Source organism: Hippopotamus amphibius, chromosome 2 (assembly GCF_030028045.1).
Source record: "Hippopotamus amphibius kiboko isolate mHipAmp2 chromosome 2, mHipAmp2.hap2, whole genome shotgun sequence".
In the NCBI taxonomy this organism is placed as follows: Eukaryota; Metazoa; Chordata; class Mammalia; order Artiodactyla; family Hippopotamidae; genus Hippopotamus; species Hippopotamus amphibius.
In genome coordinates this window covers 230,005,858-230,028,302 of record NC_080187.1, presented here as the reverse complement: position 1 = coordinate 230,028,302, position 22,445 = coordinate 230,005,858, and the positions used below count along the sequence as shown (strand labels likewise).

Below are 22,445 nucleotides of genomic sequence, written 5' to 3'. Positions count from 1 at the left end.
TATAACCCTTTGTTTTCTTATATCTTTTTTTTTGAAATTTTCTAAGTTAAGTAATAGTAAAACATGAATTTTAGAAAAATCTTGGTAATCCCACCCCTAGTGCAAGAGTGCGTCTGTCACTTGTGTGTATTTTATACTAACTTATAATTTTAAAAATATATACATAGTTTTATAGATATATAAAATTATTAGTAATTTTTATGGTACTATTAGCAGTTTTTTTGGTACTACTCTATTACTTTTTCTACCTATCAAGGACATTTGTGATTTTCTCTTTGGTCTAATGGAATGGATTATAACTTTATAATTAAGGAACCACAGGGTTTTAGAAGAAGTATACCAGCTTATATGGAAAGGGACAGAAATAGCAAAAAGAAACATGTACCATAATGTTTATTGCAGCACTATTTACAATAGCCAGGACATGGAAGCAACTTAAATGCCCATCAGCAAATAAATGAATAAAGAAGATGTGGCATAGGGGGCTTCCTAGGTGGTGCAGTGGTTAAGAATCTGCCTGCCAATGCAGGGGACATGGGTTCAATCCCTGCTCCAGGAAGACCCCACATGCCGTGGAGCAACTAAGCCCGTGTGCCACAACTATTGAGCTTGCTCTGCTTGTGCTTTAGAGCCCATGAGCCACAACTGTTGAGCCCATGTGCTGCAACTACTGAAGCCCACACGCCTAGAGCCCGTGCTCTGCAACAAGAGAAGCCACAGCAATGAGGAGCCCACCACCACAACGAAGAGTAGCCCCCACTCACCACAATTAAAGAAAGCCCATGCACATCAAAAAAAAGACCCAACACAGCCAATAAAATGAATAAATAAATAAATAAATAAATATTAAAAAAAAAGATGTGGCATATATATACAATGGAATATTACTCAGCTGTAAAAAGGAATGAGATGGAGCTATATGTAATGAGGTGGATAGACCTAGAGTCTGTCATACAGAGTGAAGTAAGCCAGAAAGAGAAAAACAAATATTGTATGCTAACTCATATATATGGAATCTAAAAAAAAAAAAATGGTACTGATGAACCCAGTGACAAGACAAGAATAAGGATGCAGGTGCAGAGAATGGACTGGAGGACACGAGGTTGGGGGCAGGGGCTGGGGTGAAGGGGAAGCTGGGATGAAATGAGAGAGTAGCATACACCTATATATACTACCAACTGTAAAATAGATAGCCAGTGGGAAGTTGCTGTATAACAAAGGGAGATCAACTAGATGATGGGTGATGCCTTAGACGGCCGGGACGGGGAGGGTGGGGGGGAGTCGAGGGAGGAAGAGAATATGGTGATGTATGTATAAATACAGCCGATTGACTTTGGTGTGCCTCAAAAACTGGTACAAGAGTGTAAAGCAATTATGTTCCAATTAAAAAAAAAAACCCCAAAAAAACAAAATGAAAAGAAATCTTTAGATGACCCCCACCCCATATTCTATGGACAGGAAATGACTGAGAAATCTGCTGAGTTGCAAACACAGGCTCCCTTTTTTTTTTTTTTTGTAACCAAGAAAGGATGGGTTGGAGGGCAGATCGGGGGGCCCAAGTGTGTAACCAAGAGCCTCAGAGAACAAACCATGAGGGATTAGGACTGGGCCCTAGTCAAGGAGCTGGCACATATGCCTGGATGGGCTTCAGAATCCCTATGCACTAGTGACTCTTGTGTGCTTCTGCTTTCTCCCCTTTCAAACAGTAGTGTATTTTGTGGTTGTCTTATGCCTGTTTCATCATTGTCTATTGAGAGTGGGGAAAAATAATTCATTCATTTCTTCAAATTGAGAGGAACAGTTCTCAAGGAGCTGTATCCAAGAGACTATACTACCTCATCTACACCTGGACCTGAGGGTAGACGATGATATCTTAGAGTTTGCATTGGTCTCAGAGTCTGATGGGATGAGGCTTGGGAATCTTGGAGAGAAGTGTGATTTGCATGTGAGAGGGGTGGAAATTGTAGCCAGGAGTAGACCACTGACTATAGCAGTTCACATCTGTCCCACTTGCAAAATGCACTCACTCCTCTTCCCACGCCCCCCAAAGCCTCATCCCATCAGACTGTGATTAAATTTTCCAAAGATAGCATTAATAACTCTCCCATCTCCTAAACTCTTCATGTGACCTTATCGCTGTAACTATCCAGTGGTAGGGTCTGTGTCTTCTCTCCTTGAACATGATTGGGCCTTTGTGACTGCCTTGACCAGTAGAGTAAGACTGAAATGATGACATGTGGCTTTTGAGGTGGTATGTCACACAGTGCCACGTGCTTCTGCCTTGTCCTCTTTGATTGCTCATTCTTGGAACCCAGTTACTTTGCTGTGAAATTTGGGCCTGAGGAGAAGTCGTGTGAAGAGGAGTTGAGGTCCCTAGCCCACAGCGCTGGCTGAGCTCATACTAGTCAGCAGCAGCTTGCTAGCCAGTAAATGAACCATCTTTAAAGTGGAACCTTCACCCTCCAGTTAAAATGCTCCACTAATGCAGCATGGACCAGAGATGAGCTTGCAGACACATGGACAAAATAAATGATTCTTGTTATTTTAAGCCATCAGATTTTGGCGTGCTTTGCTACAGACACAGGGATAGATGCTGGAACACACCCTCATCTATTTCTATGGCATGAACCACACTGATTCTCAGATCTGAATTTTCAGGTCAGATGTTTCTTTGGAGTTTCTGTCCCATATATTTAACTACTAATTAGATGTCTTTCTCCTAAGCTCTACATGTTCGATATTAATGTGTCTTCTACCATCTGTTCTTGCTCCATTATCTTAGTTAATTTACTGTCTAGTCATTCATGGCAGAAACCTGGAACACCGTGTTCAACTTCTGCATCTCTCTGCGTCTAATTTTAGATCTTACATATCTTTTGAATTCTTCATTCTAACAGCCAGTGCTTTAATCCAGGTTTTCCCTCTCCCTCATGTACTTTTTTTAGTGTTAGCAACTGATCTGGTCTGTACTGTATCCCTGTATTTCACTCTAAGTTCATGCTCCCCATGGCTTGCAGAGTGATATATTTTATTTATTTTTTTTATGTATTTTTAAAAATACCTTTATTGAGATATAGTTCATATATCACGTAACTCACCCATTTAAATTGTAGGATTCAGTGGTTTTTAGTATGTGTTGTTTTTGGTTTTGTTTTTGCTTTTTGGCCACGTGGCACGTGGAATCTTCATTCCCCAACCAGGGACTGAACCCAGGCCCCCTGTAGTGGAAGTGCAGAGTCTTAACCACTGGACCACCAGGGAAGTCCCCGCGCCCCCCTTTTTTAACAGAGTGATATATTTTAAATATATGTGATCTTGTTACAATAATTTACAGAAGAAAGCCCTACTTTCTTGGGAGGATGTGTGTGGGTTTCAGTGATTTGGCCCCTTGTCAGATCTCCAGTCTTACTGTCTATTCATCCTTTTTACTTTTTAAAACTAAATTGCTTATAGTTCTCCAAATACACCAAGAAGAAACCAGGCCTTCCTACTCCTTCAAGCTGTTCTAGCCATTCAGGCTGTGGCATAATTCAGGTCTGTGTTGCTCTAGGACTGAGGTTCCCACCTTCTTGGTGGCTGTTGGCTGGTGTTGCTCTCAGCTCCTACAGGCTGTTCTCAGATCCTGGCCACATGGCGCTCTCAAAAAATTGTGGCTTTATCCTTCAAAACCAGCAGACAGTCTTGTGCCATTGTGCTTTGATGGTCCTACCTGGTGTAACCTAATCAAGGGAGTGACTGTGCTCTGGGTACCACCCACACATGTGGAATTAGGACTATACAGGATGTGTACCGCAGGAATCTTGGGGGCCTTCTTAGAATTCTGCTCACCATAGGTAAATATAGATTTCTCTCGGGAACCTTTTAGGATTAAAAAAATCCTCAATAATTAAAAATTTTGCAAGACTGCATCTTCCTGTGTATCTCCTTTTACCCGCCGTGCTGGTTACTCACTGGCTCTTTCAGTCTGGCAGCTCCTGCTCCTTCAATTGTGGGAAACTTTCGCGTGTATTTCAGTGATGATTTCTTCCCTTCTGTTTCTCCATTCTCTCTTTCTGGGACTCCTATTTGAATGTCTGACCTCTTGAACTAGTCCCTCAATTTTATTATCTCTTCTGTTTTCCATCTGTCTTTTGCTGCATATTCTGGCAGATTTATTCAACTTTGTTTTTCTTTTCTTTGTGGACACAGTATCTTCCCATCTTTTTGAGCTTATCAGTGGTGGTTTTCCAAAGCTTTCTTCTTCTGAGTAGTGTGTTTCCTCCACATTACTTTTCTGTTTGTTCTGGTCTCTGTCTTTATAATGTTGGAGGCTTTCCTCCGATGCTTGTTATTCCTTGTTCATGATTTAGAATATAAAACTAAAAAAGCCAGTTGGAAATTCTGAGACTGCAAATCAGACTTGTTAACTCTGAGCTCCATAAGGTGATTGGATCTGGGCTGCTTTTTGGTGAACCTCAGTGTCAGTAGCTTTAGGCTTTTTCTTGTGGTTACTCAAGATCCCCAGAGAAGGAACTTCCAGTTTTCTGCTGGAGTACAGAAGTCTGACTGCAGGCATACTCTGGAAACTGAGTGGGGAGGGGCTAGAAAGAGTTTTAGCCTTTGGTTTCTCAGTCACCCGGCTTTTGGTGTGGTGTTCACACTCACAGCTGTTCCTGCGGTTCCCCCAGATTTCTTCCCGTGTGAGGGAGGGGCAGTGGCCTAAGCACATGGAGTTGGGGAGGGGGATCTAGGGTTCTCACTGCTTCTCCAACGGTTTTACCTATTCCTCCTAATTTTAGAGCCTTCCTGCCATTCCCCTTCCAGTGTCTCTCTCCCATTTCCAGATACGCCAGGCACTGACAGTGCCTGAGCAATTTTAGGATTCTGCAGTTGAAATGAAATTTTCCTTAGCTTTGCTCTCATGGCTTAGGGTTTTGGTCTCCAGCTTCCAAAATTCTGCTGCCTTTTCTCTTTTCCTTTCTTCACATGTGTATGTTTATCTGTTTTGAAAACTCCTGCAGCTGTAGTTGTCCTGGGATTTCTGGAGGGAGTGAAATTAGTTGTGTGTATTCAAGCTGATGTCAACTCAGATGTTCCTCATTGTTCTGTAATATGTCATCATATGTTAAATTCTTATATGGAAGAATTTGTTCCTTAGTTATCTGTTCTCTTTCGTTTCAGATATCTATCTCTTTATTTATCAGTACCACAGTTTTATTTATTGTTTTTTGTTTGTTTCCTTATAATATTCTTTATGATTGTAAATTTCTGTTTAACTCCATGTAAAATTTGTTAGTTTCATAGTGCTTAAACTATATAAGTGCACTGGGAGCATTACACTTAAAAAATCATGAAACCACTTCTGTTAATGTTGGATATATTTCACAGACTTGTTTTTTCACTCATGTCTTTACGAATAAGAATTAGCAGGGTTTAAATCCAGATGTGGGAACGTTATTAGCACATAGTGAAGTCATTTTGTTCTTTTTCTAAATGAAGACTGAAGTTGCTGAAGATCCTCAGCAAGTTTCAACTGTTCATCTCCAGCTAGGATTACCACTGGTGTTTATTGTTAGTCGACAAGCTACATATGAAGCCGATAGAACAACTGCAGAATGGGTTGCTTGGCGTCTTCTGGGAAAAGCAGGAGTTCTCCTCTTGTTAAGGTATTTTAAACATGAAATAGTCACTATACTGTATTTAGCAGAACACTAATGTTTTTCTTATATGGCAGTCTGTTCACTTGTAAATAAACTCAAATCTTTAATAGATTCTAATATAGTTAGAACCAATTATCAGTTTATTATTTAGACCTTTAAATTTTGCTAAATGAAGGTGTAGATTAAGGTGGGAGGTAGAAAATGTGATCTGTATTGATGTGTAAAATTTCTCAGACTCACTAAATTGTAATCTTTTTTCATAAGCATTTCTTAGTATAAGAACTTACAGTTCTATTTTAGATTGACATCCTGCATAACTATTATTCTTGAGATTAGCAACATAAAACATTTATTTCCATTTTGAAAAAGGGACTCTTTGGAAGTGGACATTCCTCAGCATGCTAATGTGATCTTCAAAAGAGCAGAAGAGGTCAGTCATTTTATATATTGGTCTACAGTGTCTGCTTATTTAACACATGTGGTCCTAAGGTAACAGGTGCTTATTATAGGAAAATTCTGTGAATTAAATACTTTGAGCAACTATTGAAAGATAATTGCTATGAGCATTTTGGTGTGTTTTTTTTTTATTTGTTAATCTGTCTCTCCATGTGTGCACGCGTGCATGTGTGTTTGTTTAAATGTATATATATATATTTAAAGAAATTTAAGATCATGCTATACTTTTCACCTACAGTTGTATTTCATTACTGGCTACTGTGCTGTGATGCCTGCCTTTGTACAGTTTTGGACATCACCGATTCTTTCCTTTTCTAAATTTCTGGAAGTAAATTTTATTAAAGGAAATGGGAATTTTAAAAACGTTTAAAATACATTGTCATATTTCCCTCCAGAAGGCTATGCTTTTACCAGCAGACTCTGGAATTCCTTGTTTCTCATACATCTTTGCCAGTACTGGCCAGTAATCTTAAAAGAAAAAAAATTGTTTCTATACACAAAAAACATTTCTGTATTAATTTGCATGTCTTTGATAACGTTGGCTGGTGAGGTCATTTGTATTTCCTCTGTAAATTTCTGTTAATGTCCCCTTTTCCTTAAGTTTTTCTTAATTAAGAACTCTTTAATTCTGAACATCTAAATATTATATACATCTGCTAAAAAATTATTTATATGTTTATGAACTGCCAGACTGTTTAAACTTAAATTCTTCTGCATAAGTCTGTGGTAGGAATACTGGGCTAAAGAGTCAGAAGACTCGGATTCTGTTCCTGCTATAGCGTTCTGGGCCCAGATAATTGAATTAACTTCTTCAGGGTCAGATTTTTCATTCGTGAAATAGTCGTAAAACCTCCCCTTCTAACTTACAAGAAATTCTATAAAACCAAATAGGAAAATACTTTGAGAATTGTAATATTGTTCAAATACTGTAGGACTAGTACGCTTTGCTTTTTGACCAGATAATGGAAAGAATACTTTCTGAAGCTATTTTTTTTTTTTTTTACTGTTGAAGATCCGTAAGTAAGAAATTACTTTGTTATTGGAAAATAGGTTTTATAGAAGAATTAAAGTTCATGCTATTGTCCCAGTGCATATAAAACTTATATTTACACTATACTGTAGTCTAGTAAGTGTTCAGTAGCATTATGTCTAAAAAGAAAATGTATATGCCTTAATTAAAAAATGCCTTACTGCTAAAAAATGCTAACAGCATCTGAGCCTCCAGTGAGCGGTAATCTTTTTGCTCGTGGAGGGTTCTGCCGTGGTGTTGATGGCTGCTCATTGATCAGGGTAGAGGTTGCTGAAGGTGGGGGTGGCGGTGGCAGTTTCTTAAAATAAGACCACAGTGAAGTGTGCCACCTGGATTGACTCTTCCTTTCATGAACGATTTCTCTGTAGTATGCAATGCTGCTTGGGAGAATTTTACCCATAGTAGAATGTCTTTCATAATTGGAATCAATCCTTTCAGACCCGGCTGCTGCTTTCTCAACTAAGTTTTTGTCATATTCTCAATCATTTGTTACCTTTTTGACCATCTTCACAGCTTCTTCACCAGGAGTAGATTCCATCTTAAGAAACCTCTTTCTTTGCCCATCCATGAGAAGCAACTCCTCATCCCTTCAAGTTTTATCATGAGATTACAGCAGGGATAACTTACTAAAATAATCTAGTGGCCTAATATTTCATGTTTTAAAAATGTTTTGGTTGAGCCTCAGGGAAAGAAATTTTAATGGAATAATTTCATTGGAATGAATTTGGTATTCTTAAAATACCTAGGGGCAGATAGTATTTTTATGTTTATGGCTAAACAGGCAATTAAACTTTTTAGTGGAATTACTTAAGATGAAGTATTTATTTGGAATGTGTCTGTAGAATACAAAATAATTTTGGCGCTGTTTGCCGTAAAATTGTATATATGTTTATACCTCAATTGTATTGAGGTAGGACTTACTGTTATATGTAAAATGTTTCAGATTTTAGCATAATGTAATTGTGACAGGAAGCGATGAGACTTTCAGTTCTTTTTTGCCTTCTTTTTCAATAGCGCTCACTATCTTTCTATAACATATATTTGGATACTTTTAGTAGTGATCATGAAGTTAATTTCCTCTTTTTTTAATATTAAAATTGAAGTTCAAAGGTTTAGTTTCATTTTCTTTTAGTGTCAAAATAAAACATTTTTATATTAAAATGCTTTGTTATATTTTAGTCATATCTTTTAAAATTAATGTATTTCTAGGGAGTGCCAGTGGAATTTTTGGTGTTAAATAATATTGATTTAATCGTATCCCGTGTGGAAAGTAATATGCACATTGCAGACATGCACGAAGGTGAAGACAGTGACGTTGAAGGTCCAAGTATGGGTAAGGTGTTTTTTTTGATGCTCACGCCCCCTCCCATTTCTGCTCAGCATCCTTAAGGTCAGTGAAATTTCAGTGAATTAACTCCCACATTCAGGAGTATGAAGAGACCTGAAGAAGTTAATGTTGAATCACATTTTAGCAAGTTGATTAGGGGAAAAGATGTAAGGATGCTCTATTTTGTTTAGTGTGATACCTTTCACTGTTACATGCCAAGCTTCGAGCTTCCACACCTGTGCCTTTATCCTCCACATCAGTTCTTTCAGCCCTACGGCTCTACTCCATGTTTAAAAAGGACCCAGGAGCCACAATATGATATTTTATTTTTATTGTTCCTATTAGGAGATGAAATTCTGATAAATATAGTTGTATTTGTAGTTGTAAATGAATCTGATTGTTAACAGTATAGGGAGTAAATTTTGATAACATTTTAATAATTCTTTTTAACATGTTATTTCTGTTTTTCTCTTTATTGCTCTTATTGCTTACATTTTGGAAGTATTCCATAGTTTTCAAGGCTGTTTCCCACACCTTATTTGCTTTGATAGCTGTCCTCGGAGTTAGCCGAGGTCGCCCTCGTCTCATGGGTGAGGAGTCTGTGTTCTAGCAGAGGTGAGCTAGCTGCGCAGGGGCACGCATGCAGCACGCGGAGCGCTCTGCCTTGAAATCCCATTTATGGCCATCATCGTGCCTGATACTTCTTTTATAACATCAGTCCTGTTCTGAAATTGCTCATTCCCTACTGGCCTATAAAATTTCTAAGGCAGGGATTATGTCTTGTGCATTCTTATATCCTATTTAATAAGTACTTGAATTATGAGTAAATACTTTTTATACAGTCCTATTATCATGAGTTCCAAGAAGGAAGTAATTTACATGGTGTTTTCATGAAGTCCATTTATTATGATCAACATCTATATTATAAATTGTATAAGGGCTCTGGGCTTTACCTGTTACCTGTGACCAGCTTCTTGGTTTGAGCACTGTTCTAGTTTTGTCCTGATGTACAGAGGTTAGAACTGCTCGTGATTTAAGCCAGAGTTCTCCATGACATCGTCATTGTGGAGGCAGGTCTATGTTCTGCTCTCTTGCTCCCTGCTTTATTCCTATCATGGTCCATACATTCTAACCTTCAGAGTCAGAGGCATCACCCAAGTGTCAGTTTAATAAGATTCCTATCCTCAATGGAAGTGACCTGTTTCAAAATTGCATTGTTGGACTTCCTAGGTGGCACAGTGGTAAAGAGTCCGCCTGCCAATGCAGGGGACATGGGTTCAAGCCCTGCCCTGGGAAGATTCCACATGCCATGGAGCAACTAAGCCCGTGTGCCACAACTATTGAGCCTGTGCTCTGGAGCCCATGAGCCACAACTACTGAGCCCATGTGCCACAACTATTGAAGCTCACACACCTAGGGCCTGTGCTCCACAACAAGAGAAGCCACTACAATGAGGAGCCTGCGCACCACAATGAAGAGTAGCCCCCGCTCGCAGCAACTAGAGAAAGCCTGTGTGCAGCAACGAAGACCCAGTGCAGCTAATAAATAAATAAAATAAATAAATAAATTTATATTAAAAAAATTGCATTGTTGCCACATCCCCTGTTTTACTTCCTGACTCTCTGACTTTAGTTTGCCCTCTGGTGCTGCCTTTTCTTTTTTTCAAACTCTGCCCTGTCTTCTCTCCCCAGCCCAGTTCTTGTGTTTCTTTTACAGCTTTGTCTCTTTTTTTTGCTTTATAGTAGAGCTTTTTTGTTTTGTTTTGGGGTTTTTTGTTTTTTGTCTTGTGTGGTTTTTTTTTTTTTTGGTCTTCCTATGTTTGTAATCCATGTTGACCCATAATATAGTATGATGTTGTGCCCATATACACAATTTCCCTCTCATTTTCATTTCATTCCCATTTATGCAAGAGAAATGGATGAGGGTTTGGAAAGTGTTTGTTACCATGTAAGAATGGAATATAAAGAAAAATGTCCTCCAAAGGAAATGGGCACAGGATGAGTCAGAATTAAATGGACTGAATTCTACTAAAGGAGAGTAAGAAAAAAAAGTAACATGTTCGCTAAATAGAGTGTGTGTGTATATATATATTCATATATATGTGTGAATAGGTGAGAGGTAGAGCTGAGGAGCGAATAAATTTATAAATGAGGGTGGCTTATTAAGAGAATGGGAAAGCAGGAAGGCGATGTTAGAACAAGGTAAGAGAAGAAAGAATGGATTGGGAGATAAGAATGGACTGGCAAGAAAACGAAAATATGTGAATAATAAGAAAAAACACAGTAAATGAGAAAATTAGCCTTTATTAATTTTGGTTTTGAGAGCATAACTTTTAGTGTCATAGAATGTGGTATTTAAAAACCTTAAAATTAATAGTGTGATTTTTATGCTTCACAGGTTTGAATATTGAGACACAGAGTTAGATAATTGACTAGAGTCATGCAGCTAAAAATTGCCAATATGGTACTGAAATCCAGACCTAGTATTTTATTTTATAGTATTAGAAATCATATGGAAAATAATAATTTGGTTTTCTGAATACATTGTCTTTCTCGCTTCCTCACTTCTTTTCTTTTTAATGTGTTATTACAGAGGATTATAAACTTATCATAAAGTAGACGGAATAATAGAATAAATCTCAGGTACCTACCCGTTACCTGGCCTCACCAACCACCATCAGTTAATGGCTAATCCTATTCCAATCACTGCCTTCCCTTTATTATTTTGAAACAAATTCCAAACAAACATCCAGATTCATCCATAAGTAATTCCCTGTGTATTTCAGAAATGTAAGGATTCTCCTTTTAAAATTAACATAGTTAATGCTATTACTACATCTACAAAGTTAACAATAATTTTAATATCAGATAATCAGTGTTCGATTTCCAGCTCCACGATGCTTTATCACGCCCCTGTTGCTTTGTACATGCTGTTCCTTTTACTCCACATGCCTCTACTGCCTGCCTACATTTTACTTTTCTTTTAGTGTTCAGCTAGTGTCAGCTCTTCTAGGAAGCTTTAATTGTCTCTCTAATCAAGTTAGATGTCCCTCCAGTGTTACTATACAATCTGTATAAACTTCCAATAGGATATTTATGAATTCAAAATCATTTTTTTTTTTTTAACCACATACTTGGATGACTAGATGGATAAATGGGTGGGTGCGTGCGTGGGTCTATCTGTACATCTTAATGAAAAGCTTAATGAAAAGTTGTTTTTTTTTTTAAGATTTAATTGACATGTAACATGTTAGTTTTAGTTGTACACCATAATCATTCAGTATTTCTATATATTGTGGTCAATGAAAGTTTTTTACATATTCAGAATCCACCCGTAACTCAATACACTTAGAATAAAATCCAGAATTCTTGGCTTATATAGCTTCTTATAATCCAGCTACTGTGTAGCCTGGAGTTTCCTCATGTTATTCCTTCAGTCTGTGTTGTTTTAGTCAAATTTGCCTTCCCCCATACCTAGAATATGCTTAGCTTTTGTACGTCTCAGAGATTTTGCATATGTTGTTCTCTTTGCCTAAAACATTCTTTTGTTGATTCTTTGCCTGGTAGACTTTGGATCTCCCAATCTAAATCTCCCTGTTAAAACCTCTCACTTTATACTTTACCTTTCCTCTTAAACTGATCACATTTATAGTTATATGTTTATTTAGTGATCAGTTTATTGGCTGACGTTTCCATAGATAGAGGCTTGATGTGGTCAGCGACCATGTCTGTTTTATCACTTTCTTTAGTGTCTGTCACAGTGCTTGGTGTGTAGTAGAAGCTAAAGAAACACTGTCAGATATGTATGGTAGCACTTTTGACTTATAAATTAATATATTGATTACAAATAAAAGCAATATTTATATTATTTCTTGACAAGTTTAATTCCTTTTGGAATTGACTGAAACGTGACAATTTCTGGATCAGGCAGCACCTGAGAGTCATAAGATAGGAAGCCAGGCACCTGGAAAGTTTTCTAACTGTCATGCATTTTACACGTTAAGGTAGTATGAATTCAGAAGTTTTTATAAAGTACCAAATTTTCCTGTGCTTGCCTGAGAGAAGAGCTTAAATTTTTTAAATTTATGCATTTATATTTATATTAATTCCTCTTCACACATTTTAGATATTCAGGATGATGAAGTGGCAGAAACTGTTTACAGAGATAGGAAGAGACAGTTGCCTTTGGAACTCGCGGTGGAACTGACAGAAGAGACATTTAACGCGACAGTCACAGCTTCTGACAGCATCGTGCTCTTCTATGCTGGTTGTGAGTGTGAGCCTTCAGAGGTGGCTAGTATATTGCATGTTAGGACATTTCAAGCAGGCACAGTTTATTTTTGCATTCTGTTAGTGCACAGTGTTAAGTGAGATAGCTTTGATATGTTCCATACTTTGAAGCATTGACTTCTAGCTGATTCTGGGGTTGTAAAACTGATTATGTATATCTGACTTACAAATTGAAGGTTAATGATTAGACTAGATGTTAAGCTTACTAATTTAGAAAAATTATTGTTATTCAAGCTCATGATTGATCGACAGTTGTTATAGATTTATAGGCAGTATACTGCTTTTATCTTCAAACAATAGCCATTCAGCTGTACTCTTTGAAGTATGAATGTAGAAAATTAGTTGCATTTGAAACCCTCTTAAATGTTTGGACAGTATTGAGGACTGCATACTAGGATATTTCTTATTGATAAGTAATGATTTGGGGAAGCCCATAAATCTATACATTTGTTATATGTAAGTATGGATGCTTTAGAGATATGTACGTTGTAATCTCTGTTTTTTTATTTTAACGTAGGGCAAGCAGTATCCATGGCATTTCTGCAGTCCTATATCGATGTGGCAATTAAGTTGAAAGGTATTGTACTGTGGTATGCATGCTTATTTCCCCGATTTTGAGCCATAGCTATTTGTATAATTGTGTCATGCTAAAGATATAGAAAACCATGTAAAATTTCAGGTTATTATGTTTGTGTCTCCAAGGTTAATAAATTAATGAACCATGAGTTTCAGAATTCTCAGAAGCATTCATTTTGATCATTTTCATAAAACTGTCTTGTAGCTACATAGTTAATCCACTAAGCGTTTTGGCTGAATTCAGTCATTCAGCAAACATTTATTGAGTGCCTACTCTGTGCCAGTTACTGTTAAATATTATTAAATATATACTAAATACTATTAAATAAAAAGTGGATAGATAAGACCACTGTCTCACAGTGTAATGAAGGATCTGAGTCCAGGGTTCTGGAAGCTATACAGTTAGAATGTTTCTTAATAGCGAGGATCTTCTTATTTTAACTCTTCTATGAAACCTGATTCAGTGGTAGACAAGTGAGAATCCAAGGAATGGACTCAAAATGTCTATGCCACTGTCCCAGCAGAGACCCAGGGAGTAGTGGGGGGCCTCTCAGGGTTAGTAAGGAGAGGGAGTATTGGATTAGGTGACTATAATGCTTTCTAATCATGTGACCAAGACTGGATATATCATGCTTTGAATCTTCAATATGATTTCCTCCTACTCTGTTTTTCCTGTTAATAAAAGCTATTATGGTTAAATAGGCTTTTTCTTGGCTACTCCAAGAATGCATCCACCATTTAGTTTTGGGGGGAACTAGCTGACAGGCTCTTTTGTTAATTAGTAGGTTCCTTATGGGGGGAGAGCATGCCTTATACTCAGCTCACTGGACTTGGTGCACTGCGTTACGTTACAGAATATCTGGGGTTTAAAAATTGTGGGGTAAATGAATACAAAAATATAGTAGATTTTCATAAATTTTATTTAGTGGAAAATGTGTACTGGTGTACAACTTACATATATATTGGGGACTTTTGTGGACTCAAGAAATTGACTCCAGAAAGTCAGTCCTAAATGCAACATGTTCTATAGGAATAAAAACATCAGAGATATAAAAAAAATCATTTTTGAACCATTTCCGTTCCACTCATTTCCCAACCACACTTGATCCAACTTTTGATTATTTCATTCCCCAAGTGAAGGGATGATTGTCTGTAGATACTATGATCCCTAATTTTTTCTTCTTAAAGCAAACCTTTTCATTCTCTTTCAGATCCTCCTTTATGGTTGCAATCTATAGACAGATTTAAGTTTCTTCTCTTAGCTTAAATCTAGCCTTATTGGTAAATAATTAGAAGAAAGAAGGATGAGGCAAATATAAACCACAGTGAAATAGTAATTGGATAATGTCCCTGAATGATAGAATCGTCACCCTGACCCATCCCATGTGGTTAGATACCAAATGAAGGTGGAAAAAGATTCTCTTACTTGCTTCTCTGTTAATAATGACCAAATAAAGACCTGACACCTCAGTGCAGGGGCTCTGAGTTGTATGTGTTTGTAGAATAAACAAGCAGGCAACCAACCCAAGGGGTTTGTATCCTTTCTCGATTAGAAGGTTCTTTGTGAATAACAACGCTTTTAGTAATTAGATATCAGGTAAATGGACTATTTTGGAAGTTCATAGGGCTTAATATAGAAACGCATAGTATAGGTGCCAGTAGCGTTTTGTGTCTTTGGGGAAACCTATACTGTAATTTTGTAAATTAGGAAGCTATTGTCATATTTTGGGCACTTTGTCCTGTAATCTTTCATGTTGACTTGGGGAAAAGCCACTTTTTATCTCTTAGTACAAGAGGATGGAAAATATTTTATATTCAGTCACAAGGTGGCAGCAAATGTCAAGTTTTTATAATTACATAGTCTGTAGCTGAAAGAGTCTGTTTTGTTTTGTTTTGTTTTTTCTTTTAAATCAGGACCCCTATTTGAAATTGCTGCATTGATAAAGTATGTGGAATGTAATGCTACAGTCATCTCAGAATATTAGGCTATTTCCATTTGAAACATGACTAAGTATTGAAACCATTTTACAGGAAAGAAAATAAAAATGTGACAACTTTAATATAAGTAACCTTTAATTTTTAATGATATGTGTCAATATTCTTTTTTCAGTTTTAAAGATAACATCAAAGTTTCCAACTTGGACTGCAGGGACAAAGAAATAATAACACTTTTAGCAGTAGACCCATTGAGGATGCTTATTGAAGGGAAAGAACTACATTTGTAATAAAACCATGTTCCATCCTTGGGTGACAGTACATAATATGATACTCTGTCTGAATAAGCACCAGAACAAGCACCACTAGGTATTTATTGGCTAAATGATTAAAATAAAGGATAGGAGAACTTTATAGAGTAGATCTAACTTTTGAAGGAATAAGGATTTATTTTTGTTTATATGTAATATAATATTCAGGTATTAGTATACTTTAGTATAAACGTTGAAAATTTGTTCACAAAGAAATATCAGGGTACATTTCACAAATGTTTATTGGGCACAGACTACGTAATAGACGTTTGTGCTAGGCAGCGGGTTTATAATGGTGAGAAAGACACACGACACCCTGCCTGTATTATCACACAGATTGCTAACACTAACTCTAAAGTGATAAGTTACTGCATTTATGGGCTGTAATCTAGGATGATTTACAATGTAGGAGTGAATTTTCAGTATTAAAATGTTTGGCAATAAAATACTAAAATACTGATTTCACAATTTTAATCATATGGGTAGGTTACGTCCTAAATTAGGATATAACCTAAATTGATACACAGGGTTTCCTTCTTTGATCCAATATTATACTAACGTTTCCTCTTATTAGAATTTATTCCTTCCTTTCGTGAGCTGAGTTGTGTGGTGCGTTGTTATGTGGTTTTTGGTATCTCTTCCCCTCACTATTTACATGTTCTGGAGAGCTTTGCATGTGCAGTTGACTTAAACAAGGCAGGGATTAGGGGTGTTGACCCTCCGTGCAGTAGAAGATCTGAGAAGAGCAGATCTGGCCCTCTGTGTGTGTGGCTGCTGCACACCCGAGGTTCCACATCTGTGGGTTCATCCCGCGTTGGGTCGTGTAGTACTGTGGTGTCTACGGTTGAGAAGAATCACATGTAGGTGGACCTGCACAGTTGAAACCTGTGTTATTCAAGGGTCAACTGTGTTGCTATAGAACAAGGAGGAATTTCTCTTTGGGGTTCCACTATGTGTTTTCCTAGGCTAAAAAGAAATTATACTATTTTAAATAAGAAATTGTAATATTTAGACAAGGTAGGTATCTGAAGCCCTAGATGAATTCCATGTGTGTAGTTTATTCCACACATGTTTAAGGTGTTTCATGTACGAGGACTGCTCTAGGTGCTGGAAATCAGTGACAAGGGAAACAGACGCAGTCCCTACTCTCAGGGAGCACTAATCATGCAACAACACAGATGAGTACATGGTTACGTGATGAGGGAGGGAGAGGAGCGTGGTCCTCTAAGAGCATAGGAATCTGATGCAGATCAGGGTGTCAGAAGAGGCGTCCTTGAAGCGGTCACATGTGCAGAGATCTGAAGGGGTGAGAAAGACCTGACTGCAGAAACTGTGGGGGTGGGCTTGTATCAAAGTAGATTTGAGTTTTGAAAAGATATCTCTAGCTTTGATGTAGAGACATATCAAATTCAGGGAGATGAACTAGGAGAGACGGTGATTAGAATAGTGGCAGTGAAGAGAAAGGGACAGATATAAGAGGTATTTAAAATTTAGGTGGTGAAATTGAAGGGCATGCTGATTGATGTGATTAGACCTGTGGCGTTTAGGAATGGGGAGGTGTGAAAGATGGTGCTTGGTTTTCCAGGTTGTACAAAGGTGGCAGCGTTCACCACTATTCAGAGGAAAGAAACCACATTTGGTTTTAGACATCTTGCGTTTAAGGATATTCCATTCAGAGGGAACTAGAGAAGGCAGTAAGAATACATAGGTCCGGAACTTTAAAGGATGAGCCTGGGCCAAAGCTATAATTTAGGATTATCGATGATTATTGAGATTGTCTAGAAAAGAGTGTAGAACAAGAAGAGAAAGCAGCTTAAACTGAGCCTTGAGGGACCCTCCGACTCCACTGGCAGAAGGGCCTGCAAAAGGGATCAAAAAGGAGCAGCTAGAGAGTTGGGGGAGGGGGGGAGGACTGAGGGGAGAGGCTGGGAGCCAACAGGGGAAGCTGCTGTAAAGAATCAAGCGAAGAGAGTGTTTCAGCAGGCGCTTCATGCTGCTGAGAAGTTGTCATAAGAATGGGATATAAAAATATTGACAGTTCTCAACAATTGATTTTTCTACATTAACATTTATAAGATGTGCAATTTCCTTTCATTTAGACACATCCACTATGCTGCTTACTAGAGTAAACTGTGCAGATTGGTCTCATGTATGCACCAAGCAAAATGTTACTGAATTTCCTGTTGTAAAGATGTACAAGGAAGGCGAGAACCCAGTATCTTATGCGGGTATGCTAGGAACTGAAGATCTCCTAAAATTTATCCAGCTGTAAGTATTAGCTTCACCCTAAGATTTTTAAAATGTTAGGTCTATAAAACTTCTAATTCCCATACTTTGTTGACACACTTTGGATAGTTTAAGGAGGTATGAATTGAGATCACAGGATAAACACTGATAAGGAGAGCCTATCTGTCTCGTTCCATCACTTTTGGGGAGAAATTTTGAAATTTTGTTTAATGAGGCTGATTTTTTGCTTAGAATAGTATTTAGTTGTCTTTATTTTGTCAGATGTTTATCCTGTGGAATATACTAAGTTCAGTATATTTTATTATTTTTTTTTTACAAGCTGAAAAGTAGCTTTAAAAATTAATTTTGAATGTAATTAAATATTCATCCAGCAACAGGATCTCATGCCCAGTGAAGATTACGTCTGTCCAAGAAGCAGAAGAATATTTAAGTGGGGAATTACATAAAGACCTGATCTCCTATTCTAGTGTGTCAGTACTGGGGCTGTTTAGTCCAGCCATGACAACAGGTAAGCGGAATTGTACATTTAAATTATGTAACATATAGTTAAAGACTCATTTAAATTATAGGGAGCTCAGTTATAGAGAATTTTGAAAATAGAGAAGTTTGAAGAAAAAATAAAAATCTGTAATTAGAGTTGTTAAACTTTAATGTAATCCCTTCTCTTTTTCTGTGTACCTGTGTATTGCATATTTATATACATTTTAATGTAATTGGGCTAGTACTATGTATTTAGGTTAGTATCTGCTGTTTTTATTTAACATTAAGTGGGTGCCTTTTTTCATGCGGTTAATATTCTTAAAAAACATCATGGCTGTATAATATTTGATTGGATGAATATACCATAATTTATTTAACTATTTGCCAACAAGTAATATTTTTTGTTTCCCTCTTTTCTTTTTGCTATATGTAAAGAATATTTTTATTTATGAGTCTCTGTGTAGATTTTAGACTGTTTAATGGGTATAGATTCCCAACAGGAGAATAACTTTATGTCTTCTATAAACTGTATGTTATATGTTATTCATTTTTTAAAATTGGGTTTTAGTACTTGTCTAAGGAATTACCATGAGATTTTTATATATTAAGGATATTAAGCTTTTGTCATTTTATTCCAATTATTTTCCCCCAGTGTGTTGTTTACTTTTTAGCTTTGCTTAATAGTTTTATATGTAACCGTTTAAAATTTCTTCTCAAATTTATTGATTTTGAGATCTCTTCCATTGCTTTTAGCTGTAGAAAATCCCTATCATCCTTATCAGTTAATAGTCACCTGTATTTTCTTCTTGCTTTAATTTCTGATATTTTCTTACTCTATATTGTCTTCTTGCTTTGAATATTCTGTTTTAAAACTTATGAGTGATAAGATACAGATAACACGAAATTTACCATCTTAATCATTTTTAAGTGTATAGTTAATTAGTGTTAACTATATTTATATTGTTGTGCAACTGATCCCCAGAACTTTTTCATCTTGCAAAACTGAAACTTTTTACACGTTACATAGTAACTCCTTTTCCCGGTTTCCCTAGCCCATGGTAACCATCATTCTACTATCCGTGTCTATGAATTTTGACTACTCTAGGTACCTCATAAAGCTCGAATCGTGCAGTGTTTTGTCTTTTTCTGACTGGTTAATTTCACTCAGCATAATGTTCTCAAGGTTCACCCACATTGCAGCGTGTATCAAAACTTCCTCCTTTTAAAGGCTGAATAATATTCTGTTATACAAGGGTGAGTCAAAACTTATCCGTACTCTGCCTGTAGAATTTATAGAAGTTTTAATATAACCACAGTGCACATAATTTTTGACTCACCCTCATATGTATAGAACACGTTTTATCCATTCATCTGTTGATGGACAGGGGTTGTTTCCGCTTCGTGGTTATTGTGAGTGGTGCTGCTGTGCGTATAGGTATGCAGGTATCTCTTTAGGACCCTACTTTCGGTTCTTCTGAATATTTACCCAGAAGTGGAATTCCTGAGTCATGTGGTCATTCTATTTTTAATTCTTTGAGGGACTACCATACTGTTTTCCATAGTAGCTGTACCATTTTACGTTCCCACTAACAACATACAAGGGTTCTAATTTTTCCATGTGAATACTTATTATCTGATTTTTTGATCGTAACCATCCTAATGGGTGTGCGGTGATGACTCACTGTAGTCTTGATTTGCATTTCTCTAGCGATTAGTCATGTTGAGCATCTTTTTATGTGCTTGTTGGCTATTTGTGTATCTTCTTTGGAGACCATCTGTTTCTGTGCTTGACTCATTTTTCAGTTGGGTTGTTGTGGGTTGCAGGATTTCTTTATGTATTCTGGATGTTAACCCCTTATTGTATATATGATCTCCAAATATTTTCTCTCATTCTGTAGATTTCAATCTGTTGATTGTGTCCTTTGATTTTACATCCCCCTAGCCTCTTTTTAAAATCTTTAAACATTTAGATATTTTTGTGCATGGTATAAGATTAGGGCCAACTTTATTTGTGTCTAAATAGTTAACAGTTGTCCTTTTTTTTTCTCTTTTTTATGATTCTACTATCATCATATTAAATGTTTCTGTATATACACACATGCATATCTGTTTAAATATTTTCTATTTTATTCATTTTATCTACCTATTGATACTTAATTATTAATTTTATAATGCATGTTGAATATATATTTGGGTTGTCTCTTTTTTCTTTTTTACGTTTTCTTATCTTTTTTGCCTATTGACTCTTCTAAGTGAACTTCGGCCATTTACACATATTGTCAAAACTTATTTGAATGTCTGTTGCTTCTTTTATGCTTCATTGGTATTTCTGGTATTTCTTTTTTTAATTTATTTTTTAAAAATTTTATTGAAGTATAGTTGATTTACAGTGTTGTGTTAATTTCAGCTGTACAGCAAGGTGACTCAAGTTATACATATATACACATATATATTCCTTTTCATATTCTTTCCCAACTATGGTTTATCATAGGATATTGAGTATAGTTCCCTGTGCTAGACAGTAGGACCTTGTTGTTTATCCATCCTATGTATAATAGCTTGTATGAGTTAATCCCAAATTCCAATCATTCCCTCCCCCACAGTCCCATCCCTTGGCAACCACAAGTCTGTTCTCTATGTCTGTGAGTCTGTTTCTGTCTCATAGATAGATTCATTTGTGTCATACTTTAGATTCCACATATAAGTGATATCACATGGTATTTGTTTTTCTCTTTCTGACTTACTTCACTCAGTATGATAATCTCTAGGTCCATCCATGTTGCTGCAAATGGCATCATTTCATTCTTTTTTTTACGGCTGAGTAGTATTCCTTTATATCTTTCTATCTATCTATCTGTCTATCTCACATCTTCTTTATCCATTCATCTGTCAATGGACATTTAGGTTGTTTCCATGTCTTGGCTGTTGTGAACAGTGCTCCTATGAACATAGGGGTGCATGTCTCTTTTCAAATTATAGTTTTACCTGGATATATGCTCAGGAGTGGGATTGCTGGATCATATAGCAACTTCATTTTTGTTTCTTGAGCAACCTCCATACTGTTCTCCATAGTGGCTGCACCAATTTACATTCCTACCAACAGTGTAGGAGGGTTCCCTTTTATTCACACCCTCTCCAGCATTTATTATTTGTAGACTTATTAATGATGGTCATTCTGACTGGTCTGAGGTGGTACCTTGTAGTTTTCATTTGCATTTCTCTGATAATTAGTGATGTTGAGCATCTTTTCATGTGCCTGTGGCCATCTGTATGTCTTCTTTGGAGCAATGTCTGTTTAGGTCTTCTGCCCATTTTTTTGATTAGGTTGTTTATTTTTTTGTTATTGAGTTGTGTGAGCTGTTTGTATATTTTCAAAATTAAGCCCTTGTCGGTCGCATCATTTGCAAATATTTTCTCCCAGTCTGTAGGTTATCTTTTTGTTTTGTTTATGGTTTCCTTTACTGTATAGAAACTTGTAAGTTTGATTAGGCCCCATTTGTTTATTTTGCTTTTGTTTCAGTTGCCTTGGGAGACTGACCTAAGAAACCAATTCATCTTATTTTTGATTCATTTCAAATTAATGTCTTTGCACTCAGTTTTGATACAGTGCTTACAACAATTAGTTTTACTTTGTTCGTTTTACATAATATCATTGGCTATAGTGTTTTTATTTTTTTTAATTTTTAAAATTATTTATTTATTTATTTATTGGCTGTGTTGTGTCTTTGTTGCTGCGTGCAGCTTTTCTCTAGTTGCAGTGAGTGGGGGCTACTCTTTGTTGTGGTGCTCAGGCTTCTCATTGTGGTGGCTTCTCTTGTATTGGAGCCTGGGTTCTAGGCGTATGGGCTTCAGTAGTTGTGGCACGTGGGCTAGTAGTTGTGGTGCATGGGCTTAGTTGCTCCGTGGCATGTGGGATCTTCCCGGCCCAGGCAATGAACCTGTGTCCCCTGCATTGGCAGGTAGGTTCTTAACCACTGCGCCACCAGGGAAGCCCTAGTGTTCTTTTAATATTATAGCTTCTCTATTCTTAAACTCCTACTCTTTATTTATTTATTTATTTATTTATTTATTTTTGTTTCATAGGACTGTGTCTTTCAGTAAGTTTTAAAGAAAGAGTACATAGGCATTTTTTTTTTCTGACCAGTGGTGTTGCTT

The 22,445-nt window shown here is 36.8% G+C and overlaps 1 protein-coding gene across 4 annotated transcripts in view; it reads left to right on the top strand.

The window, feature by feature from the left end:
- The window catches only part of TXNDC16 (thioredoxin domain containing 16), a 93,262-nt gene that overhangs the window by 51,498 nt on the left and 19,319 nt on the right, over positions 1-22,445 (top strand). For all 4 annotated transcript variants that reach the window (XM_057723914.1, XM_057723915.1, XM_057723916.1 and 1 more), the window contains 7 exons: positions 5,479-5,645; positions 6,009-6,069; positions 8,335-8,458; positions 12,578-12,721; positions 13,259-13,318; positions 17,663-17,831; positions 18,182-18,318. In XM_057723914.1, the coding sequence (XP_057579897.1) occupies positions 5,479-5,645; positions 6,009-6,069; positions 8,335-8,458; positions 12,578-12,721; positions 13,259-13,318; positions 17,663-17,831; positions 18,182-18,318 (862 nt within the window). The remainder of the gene's footprint in view (positions 1-5,478; positions 5,646-6,008; positions 6,070-8,334; positions 8,459-12,577; positions 12,722-13,258; positions 13,319-17,662; positions 17,832-18,181; positions 18,319-22,445) is intronic.